This window comes from Pelophylax lessonae (genome assembly GCF_965119305.1).
Source record: "Pelophylax lessonae genome assembly, chromosome: 5".
Classification (NCBI taxonomy): domain Eukaryota; kingdom Metazoa; phylum Chordata; class Amphibia; order Anura; family Ranidae; genus Pelophylax; species Pelophylax lessonae.
Window position 1 is genome coordinate 498,478,441 of NC_138772.1, and position 27,379 is coordinate 498,505,819.

At 40.1% G+C, this 27,379-nt stretch overlaps 1 protein-coding gene across 1 annotated transcript in view; it reads left to right on the plus strand.

The window, feature by feature from the left end:
- LOC309555644 (fibrocystin-L-like) overlaps positions 1 to 27,379 on the plus strand; it is a gene marked incomplete at both ends in the record, with an annotated part of 310,666 nt that overhangs the window by 213,957 nt on the left and 69,330 nt on the right. Inside the window, 12 exons of the mRNA XM_082257679.1 lie at positions 2,616 to 2,861; positions 6,287 to 6,436; positions 8,039 to 8,216; positions 11,120 to 11,276; positions 14,467 to 14,623; positions 17,817 to 17,896; positions 17,994 to 18,123; positions 18,265 to 18,394; positions 22,395 to 22,636; positions 23,424 to 23,560; positions 23,836 to 24,865; positions 26,920 to 27,111. Coding sequence (XP_082113805.1) covers positions 2,616 to 2,861; positions 6,287 to 6,436; positions 8,039 to 8,216; positions 11,120 to 11,276; positions 14,467 to 14,623; positions 17,817 to 17,896; positions 17,994 to 18,123; positions 18,265 to 18,394; positions 22,395 to 22,636; positions 23,424 to 23,560; positions 23,836 to 24,865; positions 26,920 to 27,111 — 2,829 coding nt within the window. The remainder of the gene's footprint in view (positions 1 to 2,615; positions 2,862 to 6,286; positions 6,437 to 8,038; positions 8,217 to 11,119; positions 11,277 to 14,466; positions 14,624 to 17,816; positions 17,897 to 17,993; positions 18,124 to 18,264; positions 18,395 to 22,394; positions 22,637 to 23,423; positions 23,561 to 23,835; positions 24,866 to 26,919; positions 27,112 to 27,379) is intronic.

Consider the following 27,379-nt stretch of genomic DNA (forward strand, 5'->3'; position numbering starts at 1 on the left):
TTTTGATCGGCTATCAGGTGCTGCCACCACAATCTCCACTAGGGGAAACTGGCAGTGAAGCCGTGCTGCGCTCTTTGAACGGGTCGGCTATGGTGGAAGAAGAAGAGGAGCCAAACTTCCGGCTGTCAAAACTAGGTAGCCATTCCCCCCTCAAAAGGTGCCAAATGTGACAGCGAAGGGGGGGAGGAGGCAGAAAAGTGGAGCTTTTGAGTGGAGCTTTCTTTAAAGTGAATCTGTGTTTTGCCCATGCACGACAAGGCAACAAGTTTGCTTTAATTCCCCCTTCCCAGAAACACGTATATTCGTTTCACTCTCTCACCACTCTGTTCAGCAGTCAGGAGCAATCCAAAAAAGTGTGTAATTGGTTGGTCACTGTAATCATAGCTTAGAATGGATCACGTGACAATGGAGAAGAATGCACCACGTGACAGCATTGATTGGCCCAGTGCTATTACATGGAGTGAGGCACATGCTCCTCCGACTTTACTTTTTGGTCTCAATACTTAACAGAGTCATGAAGAAACAAAAGAAATATAAATATATTCTGTGAGGAGGGTTACATTATAGAGACTCTGTTGTTTTGTCCTTAAAAGTAAAGATACAATATCTCACAAAAGTGAGTACACCCCTCACATTTTTGTAAATATTTTATTTTATCTTTTCATGTGACAACACTGAAGAAGTGACACTTTGTTACAATGTAAAGTAGTGAGTGTACAGCTTGTATAACAGTGTAAATTTGCTGTCCCCTCAAAACAACTCAACCCACAGCCATTAATGTCTAAACCTTTGGCAAAAAAAGTGAGTAAACCCCTAAGTAAAAATGTCCAAATTGGGCACAAGGTGTCAATATTTTGTGTGGCCTGCATTATTTCTAGCTCTGCCTTAACCCTCTTGGGCATGGAGCTCATCAGAGCTTCACAGGTCGCCACTAGAGTCCTCTTCCCCTCCTCCATGGCGACATCACAGAGCTGGTGGATGTTGGAGACCTTGCACTCCTCAACCTTCAATTTGAGTAAGCCCAATAGGATTTAGGTCTGGAGACCTAAACCCTTTAGCCTCACCTTTAGCCTTTAGCATCACCTTTAGCCTCAGCTTCTTTAGCAAGGTAGTGGTCATCTTGGAGGTGTGTTTGGGGTCATTATCATGTTGGAATACTGCCCTGCGTCCCAGGGACGGGGATCATGCTCTGCTTCAATATGTCCTAGTACATGTAGTACATGTTGGCATTCATGGTTCTCTCAATGAACTGTAGCTCCCCAGTGCTGGCAGCACCCATGAAGCCCCAGACCATGACACTCCCACCACCATGCTTGACTGTAGGCAAGATACACTTGTCTTTGTGCTTCTCACCTCGTTGCCGCCACACACGCTTGACACCATCTGAACCAAATAAGTTCATCTTGGTCTCATTAGACCACAGGACATGGTTCCAGTAATCCACATCTTTAGTCTGCTTATCTTTAGCAAACTTTTTGTGGGCTTTCTTGTGTATCATCTTTAGAAGAGGCTTCCTTCTGGGACGACAGCCATGCAGACCAATTTGATGCAATGTGCGGCGTATGGTCTGAGCACTGAAAGGCTGACCCCCCACCCCTTCAACCTCTGCAGCAATGCATATACTTCCCAAAGACAATCTCTGGATATGACTCTGAGCACGGGCACTCAACTTCTTTGGTCGAGGCCTGTTCTGAGTGGAACCTGTCCTGTTAAACCTCTTGTTTGGTTTGGGCCACAGTGCTGCAGCTCAGTTTCAGGGTCTTGGCAGTCTTCTTATAGCCTAGGCCAATGATGGCGAACCTTGGCACCCCAGATGTTTTGGAACTACATTTCCCATGATGACCATGCACTCTGCAGTGTAGTGGAGCATCATGGGAAATGTAGTTCCAAAACATTTTGGGTGCCGATGTTCGCCATCACTGGCCTAGGCCATCTTTTATGTAGAGCAACAATTCTTTTTTTCAGATCCTCAGAGAGTTCTTTGCCATAAGGTGCCATGTTGAACTTCCAGTGACCAGCATGAGAGCGATAACACCAAATTTGACACACCTGCTCCCCATTCACACCTGAGACCTTGTAACACTAACAAGTCACATGACACCGAGAGGGGAAATGACTAATTGGGCCCAATTTGGACATTTTCACTTAGGGGTGTACTCACTTTTGTTGCCGGAGGTTTAGACATTAATTACTGTGTGTTGAGTTATTTTAAGGGGACAGGAAATTGACTTTACATTGTAGCAAAGTGTCATTTCTTCTGTGTCACATGAAAGATATAATACAATTTTTACAAAAATGTGAAGGGTGTACTCACTTTTGTAAAATCCACTCCATTCAAAAATATATTCAGTGATTTAATTTAGTACAAATGCATTATTTGGTGTATTTTTACTGCCTAGAATGAAGCTATAAAACTTAAAATTTTATGGACCAGCTAATTATTAATAATAAGACTTTACTGTCATTGAAAAAAAAAAAAGATAGAACAAAATTTCCATACAGTGAAACCCCTGGTTTGGATATAATATTTAATTAATGAAAAAAATCATAACTGTACAGTTATTGTATAACCTATGCAAATATCTAAAGCTTTTCTACGTCTTTTTTACTAACAGGACCATCAGGAACCACCATCTCTGTTTTTGGCACACAGTTTGGTTCTGATGCCACAAATGTTACAGTGACTATTGATAATGCCGCATGTGTCATCACCTTCATATCAGATACTTTACTGAACTGCACAGTGACAGACCACTGGGGAGGAACATTTCCAGTATTACTAAAGAATAAGAAAGGCGTTGGAAGATCCAGTGCAACATTTACATATGAACTGAGTATGACTAGCATCTCTCCAAATCAAGGTGAGTGCCATTAGTAGTAGACTGCTGATGGAGACTAAGACTGGCCATACATGAGTCATTGTTTTCGTTCAACCAGCGGGTTGAATGAAAGAAATTGACTCAATTCCCTTTCCCACACATTCAATGCCAACAAATCAAAATAAACTGCTGGAGACCACATGGATAGTGATTCTTCAGAATGATTTGGGCCTTCAGTCTCCACACACACACAACATGTTTATGCTTTTTGTGACTGTATCCATCCAATCCATCCATCCTTCTATCCATCCATCTTATTGTTGGTTGTCCTTTTCTTTTTTTTTTCCTTCATTTATTTTTCAAGAAAAATTGTCTTTTACAGACAGTTGGTTCTTCTCATAATATGTCCAGACAGCTTCAGCCTAGTCATCTGGGCTTCTAGTGAAGGGGTGGGCCTGATTTATTGAAGAAACCATTTGTTTTCCTAGCTCTCTACAATATTCTTAAAGTGGTTTAAAGGTAAAAAGATTTATACCTTAATGCATGTTCTTCTTTAAGGTAAAAAATCCTTTCAATGTCAGTTCCCCCCAGTCCCCCCCCCCCCCATGAAATACTTAACTGAGCCTTATCTCGATCCAGTGCTGTGCCCACCTGCAGCACTGCTTCTCTTCTCTCTCCTCTTCTCAAAGGAATCTCAGCAGCAGGTGCCAATGGCTGTCCAGTGGCTGCAGCTACTGATCAGGAAAAGATTTCTAGCATGTCCGTTTGACAGATGTATGTGTGTGTTCCCGTTGAGGTCCTCTGAGAATTGTGCCACATCCCGTAATGGAAATGCAAAAGATTGTGATTCCCCTGGGGTGGGACTTTATAGGCACAGTGAGATATAAGTGTCAAAAAAGTTGTATTAAAAGTTATAATTTATTAACACATGAAATATACAAAAAAGAACACATTTGGATTGTATTAAAACCATAAGCAAGCATAGTATTGTGTGCAAATTTATGGAAAACTCAACCATCCACTCCAGATTAGGTACCCAACGCGTTTCGAGTTCTGGCACCTCTTCTTCAGGGCTAATACTGGAAGGTTTTCTGTAAGTATTAGAAAAAATATATAACAGTATATAATATATAATACACAACTATCCATACAAACTGGCACAAAATTTGGTGCATAATAGATCAAATAGTCATGGAATGACATATCAGAAAAAACATATTTCACTTACATGCTTGGTTTGCACAGCGAGTGACACGCGGTGCTTGCTAGATAAAAACAGGAAAGAGTTGAGCCCAATAGGTGCTGCGGGGTCATGAGGTAAGACCCCTATACATGACAGATGTCCGTCAAATAATCAACTTTTTTCAAGCAGAGATTGCTATACACTGATCAAAATTTGGCCAGTTCCAGCTGAACCAGACTCATTTCAATCAGTGTATGTCCAGCTTTATGCTTGCTCTTCCAAGTGCCAATCTGTGTTCTATTTCTTGACTGTGGATTTTTTATTATTAGTGTTTTATTTGATAGATGTCTACTACATCTATGTCCGCATCAACTTTGAAGTTAGCGGTCTTACTTTTCATAACTTTGGTATTTTAGCTGTCTTAGCTCCCTTTTAGCTTAGCATATCAAAGATTGTTGATGATTCTTCCACCGATCTTAAAATAAGGATCCCCATGATGTCACTGACCAAATATGGTCATGTCCATCTATGGTCAATAAGTCACCCAGGAGACCCCACCCCTTTGGTTACATTTTGGCGTCAGGAACTGGGAGATGTCCTTCTTTGGGAGTGAAATGATGGGTTTGGATGTGTTGGCAGGTGTTGTTTTTTTTCTGTCGTCAGGCTTCGTTTATTCTAAATAACGAAGATCTGCATCACTTGACTGGATGATTGAAGGTGGTTTGTTATTGTGGGACTTTTTTTTTATCAACGGACGTGCTGTTATTTACTTTTCCCCTTTTTTTTTGAATGAGTAGAGGTTTTATGTACCACTTGATCATTTGCAAAGGGAAAACTGATATCTGGGGGTTACTTATTGTTGAGGAAGGCTTCCAGATTCCTATAAGCCCCCTTCCACAGATACCAGCAACAATGAGCCAGGATTGTAGGGAAGAGGTCCTTTTTCTTATCAACATGGGGACAAGGTTCTTTTCCAGGGGGGTTTCCCCTGGCAAGGCACTCTACCATGTTGCCTGGTGTAGAATTGAAACCCCCCTCCCCCTTCCTTTTTTTTCCCTTTGCTAGTACACTGCATGTTCAGACAGGGCTGTATTAATGCATTGGCATCCCCATACATCATGCTTGCCAACTGTCCCAGATTTGACAGGACAGTCAAACTCTTTTCTAAGCTTTCCCGGGAGAGGCCATGTCCCAGTCAGAGCCCTGGAACCTGTACTGTGCCCTCCTGATTGCCAGTATTTAGCCCTCCTGACTCCTCCTCAGTAATTTCCCTTAGGGATTAATAAAGTATTCTGAATCGGAATCTTCTGTACTGTGCCCTTTTTGCCTCCCCCAATACTGTGCTCTTTGTGTTGATTAGTCTTTGATTTATGGAATGTTTTCTTATCGTTTAAAATTGATTTTATTGAAAGTACTAATAAATATATGTTTAATTCTATCAACGATTTATATTTTAATTATTGAGAGTAGGTGTGTAAATTGGGACAGGCTGGTAGGGGATCCAAAGTATTACTTTGCCTAGGGGCTCATAATGCTATTAAGACAGCACTGTGTTCAGATGAGGGTCTGGTAGTGCTTTTTGGGGGTACCCCATAGGTTTTTTTTTTTTTTCATTTCTTTGTGGTGCCCCCCTTAAAGTCTTTAGCAGATGTGAAAGACCCAAAATGAGTTCTGGGAGAGACGTAATGCCTTTTTTATATTTACCCCTTAGACAGGAATGTGCTGGGTGGGGGTGAGTCGCTGGTTGTTAAAATGCAGGTGCCACCTTCCTAACAACCAGGAGCACTGAGCAGAAATCTGTCACAATTAGCAGCAGTAGTAATACCTCTGATAAATGTTTCACTTCCCACTGCAGATGGAGGTTCACTTGACTGAACACCCATTCACTCACCCATTCGGACGTTTGCACAGGAATCTCCATACACATTGTACACAGTGTAGAGGTCTCCAGCATATTTTTATGTTAGGCTATTTCTCTGTTGGTCAAATTTTTAACTCTTTGTTGAATGTTCTTACGGCTTATTTCTCATACAATTTACTGTTAGAGAAATGGCATTTGCCCTGCGAAAGGCAACAAATAGAAACTAACATTACACACATTACAAACATTATGGGTAGTTACTTTTATGCGGATATTAGGACACTCATAAAGCAATTGTTTATTTAAAGAGAGCCCTAAATGAGACAGCGTATAAAAAGTTATGAAATACCGGTAGTTATTAACAGTGAATATTTATTGCAAAATGAATATGTAGCCAATTATTTATCTCTTTATGCTGTTTAGGAAGCTTTGGTGGAGGATTGATGGTCACTATTGCTGGCTCTGGGTTTGATGAGACGGTATCCAAGGTGCTGGTCTGCAACTCTGAGTGCAAAATAGATCAAGTTGGATCTAATGCAAGCTTCCTTCTCTGTGAATTGCCTTTGAATAATGGTAAGTGACTGAGCTACCCATCAAATCAATACAACTTCACTGAAAAAGATCCGCAGAGCATATTAGAAATTCTTCCATGTTATTCAGTCTTATAGATAGTAGGCCTTAACTCATAAAATGCTTATGATCACACTTGTTTATTGTACTATATTTTCTCAGTTTTACTTGTATCTCAAAAGATAAAACACAGGAAACTATTTCAAGTTTGGAAATAATTTGTGGAATAATGCGTATTTCTACAATATACTGATAACAGTGGGCATGTATAAAAATGTAGAGGGTTAAAAAAAAGAGGGGAACATGCAAACAATGAACAAATATTTATTTATTTGTAATAGTATCCAAAAAAGCCAATGCATTTCATAAGTAAAGCCTCGTTCACACAGGCTTCCTTTTGCTTATGCCTGTGCGAGGGCTATGTTTGCCTGCACAGGTGTTCCATGTATCCCCATACTGGTAGTCCCAGCATTCATGTCAATTTGACAGCCATATGGGTGCAGGTCCCCAAACGCAGACAGTGTGCGTTCAAGGGACCCACACCTGCATGAACCCATCCACGTTTTAAATTGTGATCAGCGACTATGTCCATGTGGCCCAATCATCATGAATGGGAATGGCGGAATGGGCATGCACGGGAATGCCTGTGTATCCCCGAGTAGGTAATTATGACCCTCACACGGGTGTATGCTAAATTATGCCTGTGTCTATAAGGCCAAAAGCACACCCCTATCTCCAGGGCTTTAAATCATAATAAAATTATCAGTAAAAATAAATACAAAATAATTTCAAAACATGATTATGTTATTTTTTTTAAAAATACATTGTTTTAAAAAATGAAACCATAAAGGGAATGAAAAAGAGATAAAAAGAAAACAAAAGAAAATTAAAACATAAAAATCCCATAGACATTTATATATTTATAAATAATAAAAAATCTGTATCTAGTCATCTATATTATCTATATATAGATAAGGAGGTAATAAACCAGGTAGGATTACCACTGGAATTTAATAAATTAGATACAACTGGGTTTATTCAACCTCGCAGTTGAAGTCTAATCTGACCATTGCCTTAATGCAAAATTTTAAGAGACTTCACAAATTTAAATATGTACAGTCAAAATGGGGGCTCCTATTTCCTCCCTCTAAGACTTTTAAATAAGTGGTTTGTATATGTGTTTGAATACTAATGCAGACACCAGATCTAAGGACTGGTAAGCTGCAATATACTACATTTTGTTTTTGGGTTAAGACATGCTTTAAAGGGAATCAGTTGTTGACCACCTTCTGATTTCAGTACCCTCTGAGTTACTGTACTGAAACAAGCATGCAGATTAGAAAGTTCAGAACTGCATAGTTGTTTCAGGTCAGTGTCCCAGAAAACCATTGGAGCAAAAAGACAACCAGTCAACTGGCATTTACAGGAGTAGAGATCAGAATGAAAGCTTCTATAATTTCCCTAGTACAGATTTAAATTTCTTCCATAGCCAATCAAAAAAGGTATGATTTCTTAATGCTCCATACAAGAGGGAGTACATTATGTACACTGATTTTACACAAGTAAATGGTAAAAATTAGCTTATTCTTTGTTTTTTTTTTCCAGGTACAAATGCAGCTTCTCAAATCTGTAATGTCAGTGTCATTAACCCAAACAGTGCTGTCTCGATCAACAACTCATTTACCTACTCTACTGCACTAACCCCTCTCATATTTGATGTCAGCCCAAAGAGAGGAGGCACCGCTGGGGGCACCAGACTCACCATCACTGGATCTCTGTTTGGGTATTAATTATTCTCTTAATACTTGTCCATCACTGGCCATCACTGCAAACTGCTTTCTGCTACTGCTAGCCTTCCAATATTTAACAACCTAAGAATTTTAAGTTGGGTTTTGCAGTGTCCAATATTTGGTAGAGGCTGAGCTGATGATAGGGCTTTCCTTATGCCTCCCGTCCAATACCCCCTGAATATGGTGACAGGGTATGTAGAAGAATGAGAAGTGGCATGGTGCCTGCAGTGGGTCCTGATGGTTTGATGACAATTTGGAGGACTGTTAGGATGATTTGGATGTTCAGACTGGAACTTGTGCAGGGTGCTTGCGCACAGGCAGAGCAGAAAGCAAAGCTGAAGTCAAGACAAGCCAGGGCCAGCAACAACTGGGTAGCAGCAGTGCCAAATCGGACAGCAGGAGCCAGGTTAGGGGCTGATATCAGTAGAGCAGCAGAAGTAACAAAAAATCAGGCTGAGGATGAAACCAGGACCAAAACTACAGTCAGCAATAGATCTGGATAAAGCAGAGTCAGGAGGCAAGCTGGGTCAAACACACGATAACAGAATGCAGTTCTGCTCATGAGGCACAGCAGCAGACACCCATGCATCAACATTTGCAGATGTGCACACGGCCTTGGCTCTGTGCACCAGACCATCATCTGCAGTCTTAAGGCATGGCCATGCACTTGATTGTCCTGAGTATTAATACACTGATGTATCATATCTAAAATTATTTAATTTATGAATAGAGTGTGCTCAAAGTGGAACTCTAAAGCAGAAAGAGAGAATCAGAAAGAGCTGATCACCTTGCTGCTTCCCCATCTCCAGTCACAGGCTGGGGATGAGTCCATGATAGCCTGGACTCAGAGAAAGTGATATAATTGATACTAGTCATTATTTAACCTGGAATACATCTAATGACGAAATAGAAGTACTGTAGGAGAAGGACATCTCCAAGCTAAAGGTCATTTATTTTAATGTAATTTTAAATGGGCTGTTACATTTAATTTTTTACTTGAATTCTGCTTTACAGCATAAATAGTATTTGTTCATGCCACCGCTATGGATAGATTCAGAGAGCAAAAAAACAAAAAAAAAAAAAAAAAAAAAACAGATGTTGTAACCCCACCCTAGTCTACTAAAGTAATAGTTATTTTGTTTCTGCCCCCCTCCCTTTTGCTTTCTGTCCATTTTAATACCCTGTCCTCAAGACAGGAGGTGAGGACAAATCTCTCTAATGGGGACACAGTCACCAATTAAAACCTGACAGAAGATACAGAAATAATTCACTACTCTGCACAAAAAGAAAAAAAAAATGTTTGACTTTAACCACTTTACGTCTGCTCACTGTGCTGCTACTGCGGCACAGTGGCTCGTTATCGTCTGGCCACGTAGACCTACGCCACCATATGTATAGCACTGATTACTGTAGTAATGTCACTGGTACCCCCAAAAGTGTCAAAAATGTCAGTCAGGGGTCCGATCTGTCCGCCGCAATGTCGCAGTCCCGCAAAAAAAATCGCAGATCGCCGTCATTACTCGTTAAAAAAAAAAAACACCAAAAATTACAGAAATCTTTCCCTTAGTTAGTAAACGCAATAATTTTTGCGCAAACCAATCAAAATATGCTTATTGCGATTTTTTTTACCAAAAATATGTAGCATAAAACAAATTGGCCTAAAATGTTAAAAAATTTTGATTTTTACATTTTTTGGGGGGGAATTTCATTTAAAAAAATGTGAAAAATATTGTTATTTTTTCAAAATTGTTGCTCTTTTTTTGTTTATAGCGCAAAAAGTAAAAATCGCACAGGTGATCAAATACCACCAAAAGAAATCTCTATTTGTGGGGAAAAAAAGGACATCAATTTAATTTGGGTACAGCGTCGCACAACCACGCAATTGTCTGTTAAATTAATGCAGTGCCGAATCGCAAAATATGGCCTGGTCAGGAATGGGGTAAAATCTTCCGGTCTTAAAGTGGTTAAAAATACGCTCATTGAGAATTTTTTTGTCAAAGACATGTAGCTAAATATATTTTGGCCTAAATATATGACAAAAATTTAATATATTGGATATTTTTTAACTGTCAAAATAGAAAAATATTGTTATTTTTTTCAACATTGTCGCATTTTTTTATTAATATCGCAAAAAATAAAAATCGCAGAGATGATCAAATACCACCAAAAGAAAGCTCTGTTTGTGGGAAAAAAAGGACGTAAATTTTGTTTGGGTACGGCGTTGCATGACTGCGCAATTGTCAGTTAAAGTCGCACAGTGCCGAATCGCAAAAAGTGGCCCAGACGTAAGACAGCAAAATCCTCCGGTGGTAAAGTGGTTAATTTTCAACATACCTAACACATCAACTTGGTACATTTGAAGTCCAGTTGAAGTCAGTAGAAGTCAAGCCCAACTGAAGTTAAATTGCATAATAAAGACTATAACTTTTTGTATATTTTTTATTATGTGATCATAATGAAGACTGCTTGGAGAGATTACCTGTAGTTAGGGACAGATGTGCATCCATCCACAGCAGGTAATCACTCCATGTGTGATTACACATGGTAAGCTGACAGTGTCAGATTGTCCTTGATTTGTTCAGTCTTCCTGTTCATAGCTGATAAAACTGTAACGAGCTGCCATGTTCAAGCAGCAGGCTGGAGAGCCAGACCATTATTCTTGCACTCTGGTCCTCCACTGGTATATATATGCCCCCTGCACAGTGCATATCAGGGAAACCCAACATAGAACATAGAAACAGAGGAAACCAGGGTAATTAAACATTATTGGGAAAACAAAGTATGAACAGTACATTAGTTATAGGCAAAAAATGTTACTTTCCCTCACAGCCTTCAAAAGTGTCCCTATAAGGTAAATGGAAATGTCTAGTCATCAACATTTTTCTTTCCTTTCTAGAAATGATTCCTCAAATATCACTGTCACAATTGCACAGTCCCCGTGCATTGTTCAATCAGCTAACAGCACACAGATTGTTTGCATTACCTCAGCCCATTCCCCTTCACAGAAAGCCAAGGTCCGGGTGAACATCGAAGGCCAAGGAGTAGCTCTAATGGTAAGATTTTACATGAACCAACATCATGTGACGTCCTTATTATGGATAACATCTACCATCCCAGCAACAGAGTATTACACACCTGTAGATGAGAAAATCACTATTAAATAATAAACTATTTATGGCAATGTTCTTATGAGTGCACTGTAGAGGAAAGGGAATCATGCACAGAAGTGGGCCCTCTATAGCCATGGATCTAGCAGTGCATGACGTCTTTATATCCAGATGCTTGACAATGGAATCTGTATTAATGTTATCATGTTATTGTTGTAACATGCCTCATTCTTAGACCTAGACCAGTAAATTGAAAAGGTGGCAGGTCATAAGTTGAATGGGGCAATCCTTTTCAAATACAGAATACAAATGTTTCCCTAGCATCATACATGGATAGACCTTCCAGAAGAAGTGCCACAAGAACCAAAGAAGGGCCATTATGTTGTTGGTGCTATGAGTTGAAATCACATCTGTTTATTTTAAGACCACGTTTTACCCCATGTTACCACGACAAATGGTAATACACTCCTCACTCACTCTTGTGTATCTTGTGTGGTATGTAGTAAGGGAAAATCTCCCCAGTGGGACATGGACATGATAAAAAAAGTTCATTAAAAATTATTCTGTTATCGAATATGTATATCCACAAACACTATTTGTTCAATTGTTACTAGTTTGTGCTACTTCAATAAAGCACCTTTTTGTGAAAAAAAGATAAAAAAAAAAAAAAAACTTGACTCTATCCCAAACTATAAAAAAGTTTGGGCTAGATAAACTTATGACTGTGCTTTCCCAATGCCCAAGCACATATATTTATCTTACAGTCACTCCCCTGACACTTTGAATGGTTTTGCATACTCTTTAGGTTTGCTGGTATTTGTTAAAATGTGATGTTCATAGTATTGTATCATTTCTTGGAAATGATAATGGACATTTAACTGGCTTCCATGGGCAGCATTTCTGTAGTTCCTGTATACTAGTGCAGGCGTGTTCAACCTGCGGCCCAAGAAAGCTATGATTGCAGCTCACCACAAAATTGTAAACTTACTTATAAATGTTGATTTTTATTTGGAATTCCTTATAAAATGTGTTTACACTTAGGCTCCGTTCACATGTCAGCGTATGATCGCGGGCAGAACCGCCGTGGTTCCGCCCGCGATCCGGAGATTTATTGCAAATCGCGGGACGCCTAGCGTTGCCCGTTGATTTGCAATAGCCCCCCAAACGCCGAGCGATGTTGCCGCGATTTCCGCCTGCCGATCGGCGTTTGGGGGGCTATTGCAAATCAACGGGCAACGCTAGGCGTCCCGCGATTTGCAATAATCTCCGGATCGCGGGCGGAACCGCGGCGGTTCTGCCCGCGATCCAAACGCTGACATGTGAATGCAGCCTTAGACTACGTTCACATGTTGTCGTTGCTATTTACAGGCGTTTTTTAGGCGTTTTTTCAGGCGTTTTTATGGGCGTTTTTTCAGGCGTTTTACAGGCGTTTTACAGGCGTTTTTACAGGCGTTTTTGTACAGTTGTTTTTAGGTTGACTAGTAACCAATGGGAAAAAATAAAAACGCCTGTAATCTGCCCAAAAAGAAGCTCATGTACTTTTTTGAGCGTTGGGCGTTTTGCTTAAAACGTCAAAACGCTCAGATGTGAACAGGGGCCATTGAAATGAATAGGATTTGTCTTGTTGGGCGTTCTTTGAGCTGATCCTAGAGCAGAAAAACTCCCCAAAAAGGCCCCAAAACGCCTACATGTGAACTTAGCCTCAGCAAACACATGCAGAAAAACGTGACAGTGTCTTTTTAGGCTCAGTTCACATTAGTGCAATGCCAGGTATCGCATGTAATTTGCACCTGCACTGCTATGCAAATCACATGTGATGTCTGTGCGATGCGAACTCAGCCATACAGACTGTATAGCTGAATTTGCAAAGCAATTGGTCGTGCAGGACCCTTTTTTTGGTCCGCACCAGAATCGGATTGCATGGGTGCTCACACACTGAATTGACAGTTTGCACTGCGATATGCAAACTGATCTGGGGGTGTCATTAACTTTGTATTAACACTCCCAGCGGTTCGCATATGGCAGTGGATTTGCAGTGTTTCCCGCATCGCACCAGTGTGAACCGAGCCTAACTGGACTTTTGTACGTTTTATCTTCCTAATGAAAATACCCACTCTTCACAGTCACCCCTTATTTACGTCACCAGTTTTCAGCAGCACCTATATTTGTGACCAACTATTTTCAAGGATGAACTACATGAAGGGCATAATTAGAACCAAAATGAGAATTCATTGAGAATTGCTACTACATCCATTGAAAAAGATATTGATGCATTCGTTTATCAAAAACTGTGTCAAATATTGCACTAGTTTTATGTTGCCCTATTTTACTTTTATATTAAAAATATAATTAAAAATATTATAAAGAAAAATGAAGTTTTTTTACTCAGATAGCTACATTATCTATATTAGTGATTGTTAACTTGTGATCTGCCAGACTTTTTCCTTTCATCAGCTATCCTCATTGTTAGTGTATTTTGTGTGTGGCCCAAGACCATTCCTCTTCTTTCAATGTGGCCCAGGAAGGTCAAAAGTATGGATACCCCTGTACTAGTGCTTGAATGGGTGAAACAATGTTATCATTTACAGGCTAAACTCTGACATAAAGGTAAAAGCCCAATTCCAGGCACAGAAATTAAACTGCTAAAGGTGAAAGCATGGATTTGTGGGTGCAGACTGGAGGGGATTCAGGGGCTTGAGGATGTCTCAACTGGACCTTTTGTGAGGATAAATTATGGAACCAGAATAGCCCATGTGTCTTTCTCCTTCTTTGTTTCTGATGGGCGGATTTCACTTCCTGACGATGTCACTGGGACCTGAAGGTTTAGAGACTTTGTCAGGAAGTGCAACTAAATCTCCCCAACAAAGCAGTAAAAACAGATATTCTAACTAATCTCTGTGCTGTCAAAAAATAAAGTGTTTTTGGCTAGGATAGATGTTAGATAAATAGATCAAACCTAAAAGAGGGATAATTGGGAAAAACAGGGGAACAGAGCTGCAAAAGAGAGACAATGGAGAGCTTGATAACCTATAAGGTTCTGCCAACCTAATTTTATCTGTTGGCCTATAGATTTATTTTTTCATAAAATATAATTTACTTTACTGTATGATATGATATCCACGTTTGTCTGTTTCAGGACAATGCTGACTTTTTCTACATTGATGTTTGGTCCTCTAAATATACCTGGGGAGGGGACTCGCCCCCAGATGAAGGTTCAATGGCTGTCATCACTAAAGGACAGACTATCCTACTGGACCAAAGCACTCCAGTGCTGAAGATGCTGCTGATTCAAGGTAGGGTTGAGCACTTCCTGTCAGGGGGTGACCACACTTACTCAATGCAATGTATCTATGGATGAGCAGCATTGTCACCCAATAACAGGAAGTATGTTAGAACTACAGAGCACTTCTCCCATAACACATGGGGATGGGTTTTGTAGTCCATAAAATATCTGAGAACTGAGAAAATTCCACAGCGGTAATCCTACCTGGTTTATTTCCCCCTTATCTATATATAGATAATATAGATGATTAGATACTGTACATATTTTTTTTTCTTTATCAGGAATTCCCAGTATTCCCATTTACATCACGCTGTTCATTAAGGCCCCTTTCACACAGGCGGACCGTTCAGATCCGCCTGTTCGTTTTTTTGGCGGATCTGAACGGTCCCCCCTATGCATTCCTACGGGGCATCGGATGTCAGCGGAGACATGTCCGCTGACATCCAACCCGATCCGATCCGTCAAATCTGGACTGATGGAAACCCTATTTTCCATCCGTCCAGCAGATCGGATCAGATGGGACCGGATGAGAACGGACCGACGGTCCGTTCCCATCAGATTTCCCCCATAGAGATGTATGGGGAACTGACAGCTGTGTCTCCGCACCCAGCGCGGAGACACAGCTGTCATCCTTCTGCTCAGCGGGGGATCGGCGCCTCGATCCCCCGCTGAGAAAAGCGGAGTCCGTTTGACAGACATAGTGTGTGAAAGGAGCCTAAGTCCTTGTAGACTTTACGTTTTTGGTATGAACCATCTATTAAGGATCTGTATACAAAAGTTGCTTTACTAGTAGCTAATAGGGTATATAGACAGTATCCCTGTGGAAAGAGTAGGATGTTAGCGAAATGGAGTTGGGTCCTGTAGCTACTGACTATCTCTTCTGGACATGGCAGTTTTTGGACTTATACAGACTAATCTTATAAAAAGTGGTGCAGTTTAGCAGAATACAATGTGGTCTAGAATTTCAACCATCCAAATAACAGGCCACACACCAAAGATGTACAAGTCAATGCAATGTTTATTGTAATGACAGCACACAGCTCACTCCCATCCAAGCCATGCCCTCAACATGTTTTACCCATAGCAGGGCTTAATCATGGGAATCCCTCTGAATTAACTCTGTTCTGGGTTTAAAACATACTGGGGGCATTGCTTTGAGTGGGAGTGAGCAGTGTGCTGTCATTGCAATAAATCTTGGCAGGAGTTGCACATCTTTGGTGCGTGGCCCATTCTTTGGATGGCGGACTACAGTGGAGCAAGAACAGACCCCACGGCCTCAGCACCTGGTTGATTGCAGGGAATTGAGGAGGATACAGGATGGCATGTGAATGGTGAATGGGCTTGGGTTGATCTAGAATTTTTGCTTTTGGATTTTCAAATAATGAGTTTTATGTTATGGTGGGTCAGTCTCATAAATATTAGTTGTCTGCATTACCCAATATTAACCTACCCAATATCAATCAGAAGCCTACTGCATTTGCATTCCAACAGTGGCTACGTGGTTAGCACATCTGCCTTGCAGCACTAGGGTTATTGGTTTGAATCCCAACCAGGGCACTACCTGCCTGGAGTTTGTATGTTTTGCTTGTGTGGGTTTCCGCTGGGTACTCCGGTTTCCTCCCACAATCCAAAGATGTGCTGGTAGGCTAATTGGCTACTGGTTAAGTTGGCCTTAGTATGTACAGTATAAATGTGAATTAGGGACCTTAGTTATTAAGCTCCTTGAGGGCAGGGACATGTGCATATATATGTAAAGCGCTGCCTAAATTGATGGCGCTATAGAAGTACCTGAAATAAATAAATAAATAAATGTTGTTTTCGCACTGTATAGTCTTCTTTTCTCAATAACATAATTTGTTAATTAATAGAGCTTGTCTATTCAGAACACCGTTCTTCTGTTGTGTGGAGGGGGGTGTGTGCCTTTCCTTCAATCAGCTCTCACACAGTGTTACTGTGACCTCTCCGCCCCCTCCTCTGTGTTCCTGACAGATTAGGAAAGATTTTATAATTTTTCTGCCCTTTTGAAGGGGTGTAGTCAAGAGAAGACTGCAGATAAACAAGTAAAACCTATGTAGGGGTATTTGTTTAATATCTGTGTATTATCTGAGGCTGTTTACTTCACTGGGTATATGTGAGGGTTTACAACCACTTTAGGGTGCAGCCAGCTTTGACAATAAAACCTAGAAGCTGATTGGTTACTATGCACAGCTGCACCAGATTCATTGTGCACCAGTTTTAGTAAATCTTCCCCCCATGTCTCCTTTCCATAAATACTGGATCAGCTATTACCTCACAAAATTGCTACCTCTGCTCACTTTTAATAAGAGACTCAACCTCATTTATCAAAGTTTTCTGCAGTGTTTCTGAATTTGATTAGTTGCTTGACATGAAATACAGACATTTCTTAATTCAAGCACTGTGAGTTCACCTTTCACTGATTGTGCTTGGATTTTGGTATCTCAAAAAAGGCAAGGATTCTTTAAACTAGTGGGGAAATTCACAAAAAGTCTTCTAAATTTAGAACAAGGAGCACATGCTGCTCCAAAATAACAAAATGGGTGCAAGCGCCTTTGTTAATTAAGAGTGATGAGTTCTCTGTTTTCTGGCTGTGACAAGCACATTACATGGCACAGAGAACAGAATGCTCTGATCCTGCTGTTCTCCCTGTCCCCCCTACTCAGCCCAAAGTGGAGGGGGGAGGAGGGTTGTTAACCCTGTGCAATTTCTGCCCGTGCTGTGTAATCACTGCACGGGCAGAGAGAGGGATGTAAGCTGTCTGCTGAGTCACACCTGGAGGGAATCTGGTGGAAAACTGCTGCATTCCCTCTGTTAATCAGGTGCCTACCTCATTCTGAAATAGAAACTGGCACAGAGGCCCAGATAGACCTGAAACAGGTCTATCTGCTCTGTTAACGTGGCACACACCACTTCTGACAGTTTCCCGCACCATTATATTTCCAAATATAGTCATAATGTGGGCTGGCTGTGACTTATTGGGACCAGAGCTTGTTGTGACCCAATTTATCACAAAAAGTTGAGTAATACACTAACCTAGTCTGACATATGACTGCTATTGTTTTATGTAGTTTATTGTGTAGTGTTTTATTAAACAAGACCAGTATATATTATGAATTCTGTTTCAGTGTAGGTGGGTAATATAAGAGTTTATTATGCATACCTGTTTTTTTTTTTTTTTTTATCAGGAGGAACTCTGGTTTTTGATGAAGCTGACATTGAGCTCCAGGCTGAGAATATTCTTATTACAGATAATGGTGTTATGCAGGTATGGCTGACCACAGCGGTACTACATTGGAGGAGAATCCATGGATTCAAACTAGATTGACTATAATAAGGTTGGTTTGCTTTATGTTTATCTTTAGGTTGGAACTGAGACTGCCCCATTCCAACACAAAGCTATCATCACTTTGCATGGACATTTACGCTCCCCGGAGCTACCTTTGTATGGGGCAAAAACATTGGCAGTCAGGCAAGGAACTTTGGATCTTCACGGTAAGTCAAATTGTATTTATTTAAATAGATCTAAAGTACTAAAGTAAATAAATGGATAAAAGTCCAATATCTACTGAATAGCATGAAACATACTGAAAAAATAGCAAAGTCCAATCCATACTCCTGTTGATGTTTTTGCAGGTATTCCGGTGCCGGTAACTTGGACCCGTCTAGCGCAGACTGCAGAGGCTGGAAGCTCTACTCTGCTTCTACAGCAAAGTGTGACTTGGAAAGCTGGGGATGAAATTGTGATTGCATCAACTGGACACAGGTAAATACCACACTATTCTTCACCAGTCACATCACACACCAACGATGTTTTACAAGGTGACATTCAATTTTTGACTTTTGCAATAGATGTCAGGCACTCAAAAATGGTGACTGTAGGCAGGGCTGCTGTTAGAAATTGTGGGGCCCCGTACAGACTACCTGGCAGGGCCCCCTTAAGAAAATATTAAAGATATATTTAGCTAAAATTACAACAAAATCACTATTGGCAGACACAAATATAACATAACTCACATAATTCCTGCAAAATCTAAAAAAAAAAAAAAACTATGTTAAATAAAAAAGAAGATGAGATGAGGGAGAGAAGATGATATACAGGCTGGGCAGTTGGAGCTCAGTGATCAGAGAGACAGAGAGAGAGAAACAAAGTTACAGTTTGCAAATAAACTCCTGAGCAGAGATAAGTGCTGGGAGGGGGGGGGGCACACAAGGGAGGGGGATTAGTGAGGGACAACTGTCTCTTTCTCAACAGATAAAAGCTGATAGCAGGGAGAGGGACAGATCAGATTCAGGTGCTGGAGGAAGATTTCGCTATTTGTTGTCCATCACTAATTCCCCCCCCTGTGTGCTCGGGCCCCCTACAAGAGGGCTGGTGCCCCCCCCCCTATCAGCGGCCCTGACTGTAGGAATGGAGCTCTGAATATTTTATTTTTTTTAAATGCACGATTCTCTTCTCCATTGAATCTGAAATCAAAGTGAAGGAAGAAACTCAATGTGTCAAATGACATGCGAGTAATATTGCAGGAATTGTAATTTGACTTATTTTTTGGATGCATAAAAAAACAACAAAATCTCTCTAATTTAGAAACCCTGTGTATTTGTGCTTTGCAAAAAAAAAAAAAATAATAATAATAATAATATGATAAAATCTTTATGATTTTCTGTCAGCTGTTCTGTTCCTAGCTATCTCTATGTAAAGTAAAACCAAGTTATGGCCATATTTTTGAAGTTATACTGATACATTATAAGACTGGTGATGATGATGATGATTTTGGCAGCCTAGTGAAGGGAGTAAAGAAGAAAGTGAATAATTAGCTCTCCTGCTGCCAAATGCCGTTCCATTCAATAGAAATCTCTGGCTGAAATTTTCACTGAAATCAACACTTCTACATTTTCATCTGTTGTGTCCTCTGCAGTACTCAATGGCTCCTCCACATCACTTCTGTGTCCTGTAGTGACATAGTGGGTCAGTGAGTGAAACAAATGGCTGCTCAGGGGGACACAGGAGATCTTCTGGAAGTGTTGGTTTCTGCACAGACTTCAGCCTGCAATTCCTTTTTTGGTGCGTCGTTTGGCAGTGTGTGGAGAGATAAGCATTTACTTTATCCTTAACAGGCCAGTTTTCTTTATCAACTTTCAGATTGCTGACAAGGTTGCTTTATTTCCAATATTAGCAAACCGGACCCCTTGCCTTTTTCTGAATGATAAACATAGAAAATATTAATAATTTCTGGTAAAAAACCACTACAACCTCACTACTTTTTTTTTTTTTTGCACTCCAACCAGTCAACTAGTGAAATATTAATTTCCATTTTAATTCTCATGTCAGTGATAGCATGGCTAAGAAATAGCCTATAAAATATGACTATTGAGTAGTTTGGATTGGCCTTTGCTGTTTTTTTTTTGCCATCCATTTCATTTAATACAAAACCCCTACCAGTCACACTAATGTATCAAATATCAGGTCTTAAGCAATTTATGCCCTTTCACCTGTGTGAGGGCATGCTACTGTCTTCCACATGGTCTTTTACTATTGTGGTATTTTATTGGTTGCTCACTCACTCATATATATATATATATATATATATATATATATATATATATATATATATATATATATATATATATATATATATATATATATATATATATATATATATATATATATATATATATACAGTACTGTGGAAATGTTGTATGCAGGTGTGAAGAAATGCTGTAAAGTGAGAATGCTTTCAAAAATAAATATTTTTGTTTATTTTCATCAATTTACAAAATGCAAAGTGAGGGAACCGAAGAAAAATCCAAATCAAATCATTATTTGGTGTGACTACCCTTTGGCTTCAAGCCAGCGATCATTTTTCTTGATACACAAAGTGCTTGTGCATACAGTTTTTAAGGAACTCGACAAGTAGGTTGTTCCAACCATTCAAAGAACTAACCACAGATCTTCTGTGGATGTAAGCTTCCTCAAACCCTTCTGTCTCTTCATGTAATCCCAGACAGACTCAATGATGTTGAGATCAGGGCCAAGCCATCACTTCCAGGACTCCTTGTTCTTCAGTACACAAAGATAGTTCTTAATGATATTGGTTTTATGTTTGGGGTCAGTATCCTGCTGCAGAATACATTTGGGGCCAATCCCCACCACCACCACCCTTTGACGGTATGGCATGATGGATAAGTATCTGCCTGTATTTTTTAGCATTGAAGACACCATTAATCCTGACCAAATCTCCAACTCCATTGGCAGAAATGCAGACCCAAACTTGCAAGGAACCTCCACCAAGCTTTGCTGATGGCTGCAGACACTATTGTACTGCTCTCCAGTCCTTTGATGAACAAACTGTATCCTGCTATAGCCAAATATTTCAAATTTTGACTCATCAGTCCAGAGTAGCTGCTTCCATTTTCTGCACAATGTTTTTGTGCATAGTTGAGTCTCTTAGCCTTGTTTCCACGTCAGAGCTTTTGGGCTGCAATTTTTCCATGAAGCCCACTTCTGGCCACACATCTCCGGACAATAGGTGGGTATACCTGGTTTCTGCCTATTCTGTGCTGATGGCACTGCTGGACATCCTCTGATGTCAAAGAGAAGTAAGCATGACATGTCTTTCATCAGCTGTATTAAGTTTTCTTGGCCGGCCACTACCTCTACGGTCCTCAATGTTGCCCGATCAATTTCCCTTAATGCTGAGAAAAACAGGCAGATATTTATCCATCATGCCATACCATCAGGGAGGCGTGGAATTGGCCTCAAATTTATTCTGCAGCAGGATAACGAATCAAAACATGCAACCAATGTCATTAAAGGAGATGTACAGCCAAAGCTTGTTTGACTGTTCATCTACTATGGATCAAAGGAGTGCAGTTTGTTCTGCACTCCTGTGACCCGTTTTCAGCAGAGATTGGGCTGAAGTCCGCTCTCTGCTGACGTCATAGAAGTCAGTCCAGGCACAGCATCATCGCAACCATGGAGTCGGGATCTGCCAGATGCCTGGACAAAAACCAGGCTCAGCCTCTCAGCGACAGCCTGAGCTGGTCGCTCCTCACCCCTCCACAGCTCAGCACTCCAGTGAGTGAGGAGGTGGTAGAGCAGAAAGCGGTGACTGACAGTCAGCAGCTCTCTGCTCGTGGGAGCTGTCAGAACTGAGGGATCAACGGTGTTTGATTGCTCGGTTCTCAGTATAGAGGCGCCGGGGGACAGATGCAGCATTGGACTGACCTAGGTAAATGACATTGCGGAAAAAAACTGAAGCCCATACATCTCTTTTAAGAACAATCTTCAGTGTAAAGAAAAACAAGGAGTCCTGGAAGTGATAGTTTGTCCCCCACAGAGCCCTTCTCCTAACATCATTGAGTCTGTCTGGGGTTACATGAAGATACAGAAATATTTCAGGCAGCCTACATTCACAGCAGATCAGTGGTTAGTTCTCCAAGATGTTTGCCTGCTGAGTTCTTTAAAAAACTGTGTGCACAATCACTGTGTGTATTAAAGGGTAGTCACACCACATATTCATTTGATTTAAATTTTTATTCTGTTTGCTTACTTTGCATTTTATAAATTGATTTTTAAAGCATTCTTACATTGATTTGTTGATCATATATAAGATGTAATAAACAAGCATTTATTTATTATGCAAACTGACCCGTCTTTGCTGTTCTATATGGATTGTTATTTATAAAGCAATTTGTGCAGCACTTATAAATCATTGACAGAGTCACATTCTGTTAACCTTATATGTGCATTGTTTTCCCAATAGGCATAGTCAAAGGGAGAATGAGAAGATGACTATACAGTCCGTGTCTGCTGATGGCAAAAACCTGACTCTAAGTCAGCCACTGGTGTACCGGCACTTAGGCATATCAGTGACTTTGCCCGATGGAACAGTCTTTGAAGCTAGAGCTGAAGTTGGCCTTCTTACAAGGAACATTCTGGTTAGAGGTTTTACCAATGTAGAATGGAGTGACAAAATACCAGCCTGTCCAGATGGATTTGATACAGGTAATTTTCTGTTTTCTATAACATTTGCATATTACTATGCCCTGTGCTGGAGATACACTAATAAAGTCCTCAACTTAGCAGCTCACACTTTGCATTGCTGGTGAGTCTCAATTCCAGGGCTCTCACTAACATTTCTGGACAATCAGGAACTAATCATGTAATCACTATGTGATCACATGCAAGCTAAAGGCTACAGTGGGATGGTGATGCCACATATTTAATAGTGCTGTTATCAGAAACAATTTACAATATTTAAAAAGTATAATGTATATATAATTTATTTAGCAATAATAAAAATTGTTCAAGAAATGCATTTTTTTCAACATTTTTGTGCCTTTTTCAGCCTGTAAAAAAAAAAAAAAAAAAAAAAAAACAGATCAGGGTTTTTCCTAAAACAATGTACCACATAAAAATGTATGGTCTTAAAAAAATGATTTAGGTAGGCAAATTGTTTATAGAGTAATGCTGGCAATGCTAACTTTGGCTTGGTCATCAATGATCTCTGGTCACAAAAGGTTTATCTTGTTTTTCACAAAAGTACTCAATAAAGTGTTCCATAAAGATTATCGACACAGGTGTATAGTTTTCCACCTCTGGCTCCTCCCTCTTCCATCAGAAAAGTGTTGAGGTGCCCATGGAGGTAGACATGTCCATAGACTTGCTAAAATCATATATATGACTACAGGGAGTGAAATTATTATCAATGGTATGGGATTTTGGAACTGTGCATGTCCTATTTACACTACCTTGTTGAACACACCTGAAAGTGTGCCATGTCTTGTTCCAGGTGAATTTGCTACACAAACATGTTTCCAGGGAAGGTTTGGAGAGACAATAGGAAGTGATCAGTTTGGCGGATGTATAATGTTTCATGCACCGGAGCCCGACAAGCTGCAGTCCATTGGAAGAATAGAATATGTGGAGGTAACTGATATGTTCCTGAGATATTGGGCATTATGTTTACATTGCTACCCTTAGACCTAATAAGTAGTTAGCCCTTGAATTGTGGGAGACCACTATAAGGATATTTTTTTAATATTCTGAAGTTCAGCTTTAAGTTCCACTTTTTTTTTTTTAATTCAGAGAAAAAGTTTTAGTTCTACTTTTAATATCAGATTTGAGTAGATTGATATTATCAGTAGCATAAGCATTTCAGAAGAGAAACATAAAACATAATAACTATACTGTATGTCTTTCAGATTTTCCATGCAGGTCAAGCTTTCCGGTTAGGGCGTTATCCTATTCACTGGCATTTAATGGGTGATGTCCAGTTTAAGTCATATGTACGGGGCTGTGGGATCCACCAGACCTACAACAGAGCAGTAACTATCCACAACACTCATCATCTTCTCGTTGAACACAACGTAATTTATGATATCATGGGAGGAGCCTTCTTCATTGAAGATGGCATAGAACATGGCAATGTGCTTCAGTACAACCTGGCAGTATTTGTCCAGCAAAGTACCAGTCTACTGAATGATGATGTTACACCAGCAGGGTATTGGGTAACAAATCCCAATAACACCATTAGGCACAATGCAGCTGCTGGCGGCACACATTTTGGTTTTTGGTATAGAATGCACGACCACCCAGATGGTCCATCCTACAACCAGAACATTTGCCAGAAACGAGTGCCACTTGGTGAATTCTACAACAACACTGTCCATTCTCAGGGGTGGTTTGGCATCTGGATATTTGAAGAGTACTTCCCCATGGTAACAGGATCTTGCAGTTCTTCTATACCATCTCCTGCTGTTTTCAAATCATTGACCACATGGAACTGTCAGAAAGGGGCTGAATGGGTAAATGGAGGTGCTCTTCAGTTTCATAACTTCACCATGGTAAATAATGAAGATTCTGGCATAGAAACTAAGAGAGTTATTTCATCTAACGTTGGTGGATGGGGTGAGACCTATGGAGCTGTCCTTAAGAATTCCATCATTGTGGGCCATCTGGATGAACTAGGACTTGGCCCTAATTATTGCACAGCTAGGGGTATAACTCTGCCATTTGATGAAGGACTGACAGTATCATCAGTCAAGTTTATGAATTTTGACAGACCAAACTGTGCAGCCATTGCAGTGACATCAATTGCTGGATTGTGTAGTGACAGATGTGGAGGATGGAGTGCGAGGTTTAATGGAATACAATACTTTAATGTATCCAACAAAGCTGGATTCCGGTGGGAACATGAAGTTGTTTTAACTGATATGGATGGAACTCTTACAGGTAAAAATATTTTCTTTTAAAATTGGGTTAGTGCTAATGATTATTATCTAGAGCCATGCTCAAATGAGGAGGCTCCATATGAAAGACGATATGGTGTGGAGTTTGCAATTCCTCTATACAACAAAGTAAATAAATTGCCTTCAGTGACACCATACACACAGAACTGTACTACAATGCACCTCCCTCAGTTAGGTCCTAAGTAAAGTGCATGTATCAGTAAAGTGCATAAATCAATAACACACAATTTTTCAACTATACCAATCACTGTGCAATATAGTGCATAAATATTGTAAATAATATACATTCTGTGGAAAAGTCAGCAACACAAGTCTCTGTGTGAGGTACATATAGTTAAAAAACAGTGTTGAGATTCAGAGTTCATAGTAGTTCTCTTTAAAAAGTGTCTTGTGCCCGGTTTTAGAAAATCCAATATCTTCACCCATTGTGACTGATATGAGGTCCCCTTGTGGGCACCCCACTCACCAGATCTCCATGAGCCCCATAAATGGGTCTTAAGAGCTTTTTTTTTTTTTAAACAAATTTTATTGAAATTTTCACAATAAACAATAATAAACCGTAATATTAATCAAACATGGCGTAACATAGCTCACAACCACAAAGTAGTAATAGGCATATTGAAAGGACAATGCACAGTTCAGGCGTGGTCGTACGATAGGAAAGCATCGGAAAGAGGGTGGGGAATCCGCAAGAGCAGAGGGATAGAGGGTAGGGACCAAACACGAAAGGAAAGAAAGAACCGGGGGGGGGGGATAGGCAGGTTGGAGGGGAGGATAGAACAAGTAGGTCTTAAGAGCTTTAAGAGTGTATCTTCCCTCCAGCATCTTTATCCAGATTCACTCCCCAGGACCCCTTCCTGATAAACTTTCCTCCAGTTTGTGTATGCAAAGGGGAAAAAAAACAGGAGACAGTCTCCAATAGTGTAATTCTGCATTCATTGGCAATTTAAAACAGTTAAAATACACTTACTCCATAACAGTGCTTGTATATACACAAGCTACAGCACATGTAATCAACTTCCTGAAGCCACCTGCTCTCCACAGAGGAGAAGTATGAAAGCAGAAGTGATGTAGTAAGCCCTCCCAACTATTTTCGTCACACTGATGTCTTCAGGAACGGCCTTGGGAGCTTAGTCCTGGGGAGCGAATCTTGATCAAGCTTCTCCCATACGCTCTTAAAGCACTTAAAAATCATTTACAAGGGGTCATGGAGATCTGGTGAGTGTGGTGTTCACAAGGGGAGCACATATCAGTCACAATAAGTGAAGATATTGAATTTTCTACCTCGGGGCACAAGACAATTTAGAACACTTTATAAACACTGAATCTCAACGCTGTTTATTGGATATATGTACCTCACACAGAGACTTGTGTTGCTGACTTTTGCACAAAATGTATATTGTTTACAATATTTATGTACTATATTGCACGGTAATTGTTATGGTTGAAATATTGTGTGTTATTGATTTATGATCTTTACTGATGCATGCACTTTGTATTACAGTTCTATATGTATGGTGACACTGAAGGGAATTTATTTACTTTGTTGTATAGGGGAATTGCAAGCCCTGCACCATATTGTCTTTTCTTACCCTGGTTGTAACCTATTTATAGGATATAAATATAATCACAGTGGGGGAAGCTGCACTTGGCAATAGGCCCATAGCGTGGAGATTTGAAATAATTGGCATATTAATGATGATGTTCAACAAGCTTACGATATATAGGCATGCTGATCAGGTGTTCACAAACCTTTGAATATATATTGTAATTGGGAGTGCTCAGATACATAATCTGTCAACATGGTGGTTCCCTTGATTTCAAGTGTGCATAGGCCTGTGCTGGAATCATTAAGGTTGATAGATCTGCTCAAGGCTTTTCGTACCTATTTCCTACAGTGAGTAGGTACAAATAGCTCTGAATATCTGCATCCACCAGCCCATCCTATCATTTTCATGGATAAAATTAGGAAGTTCAGAATTTCTTTTTATATTTCTTACAATTTTGAAATGATGAAATATGTTTATCTTTATATAGGAAAAACAGGAGCAAAAGTGGTACCAGCAAGTGGGCTGCTTGACCCATCGCAGTGTAGCCAACGTAGTGATTGGAGTTCTGGTTTCCCTGGTTTCGTGTGTAACTCTACTGTCAGTTTCCACCGACTGGCATTCAATAACCCATCTCCATCCTCCCTTCTCTGGAAAGATGTCATCATTTCCAACTCCTTTGGTAAGTTTTCTGGGTTATAGGCTTTCTGATAGCGGTTCCTGATAGCGGTGTGTACTAAAATAAAGATTACATTGTCATTCTTTTTACTTTTTATTTTCCCTTTTTGTCCTTTCATTTAATTTTGATCTTCCTATCCTTTTCTACTTATGTTTCTTTCCTTTGTTTACTTACTTTTCCTTATTGTTTTCCCTTTCTTTCCTACTTCCTTTTCTTTTACTTTCCTTTTTTACTTTTTTGTTCATTTTTCTCCACTTCCTTTCCTTTCCCT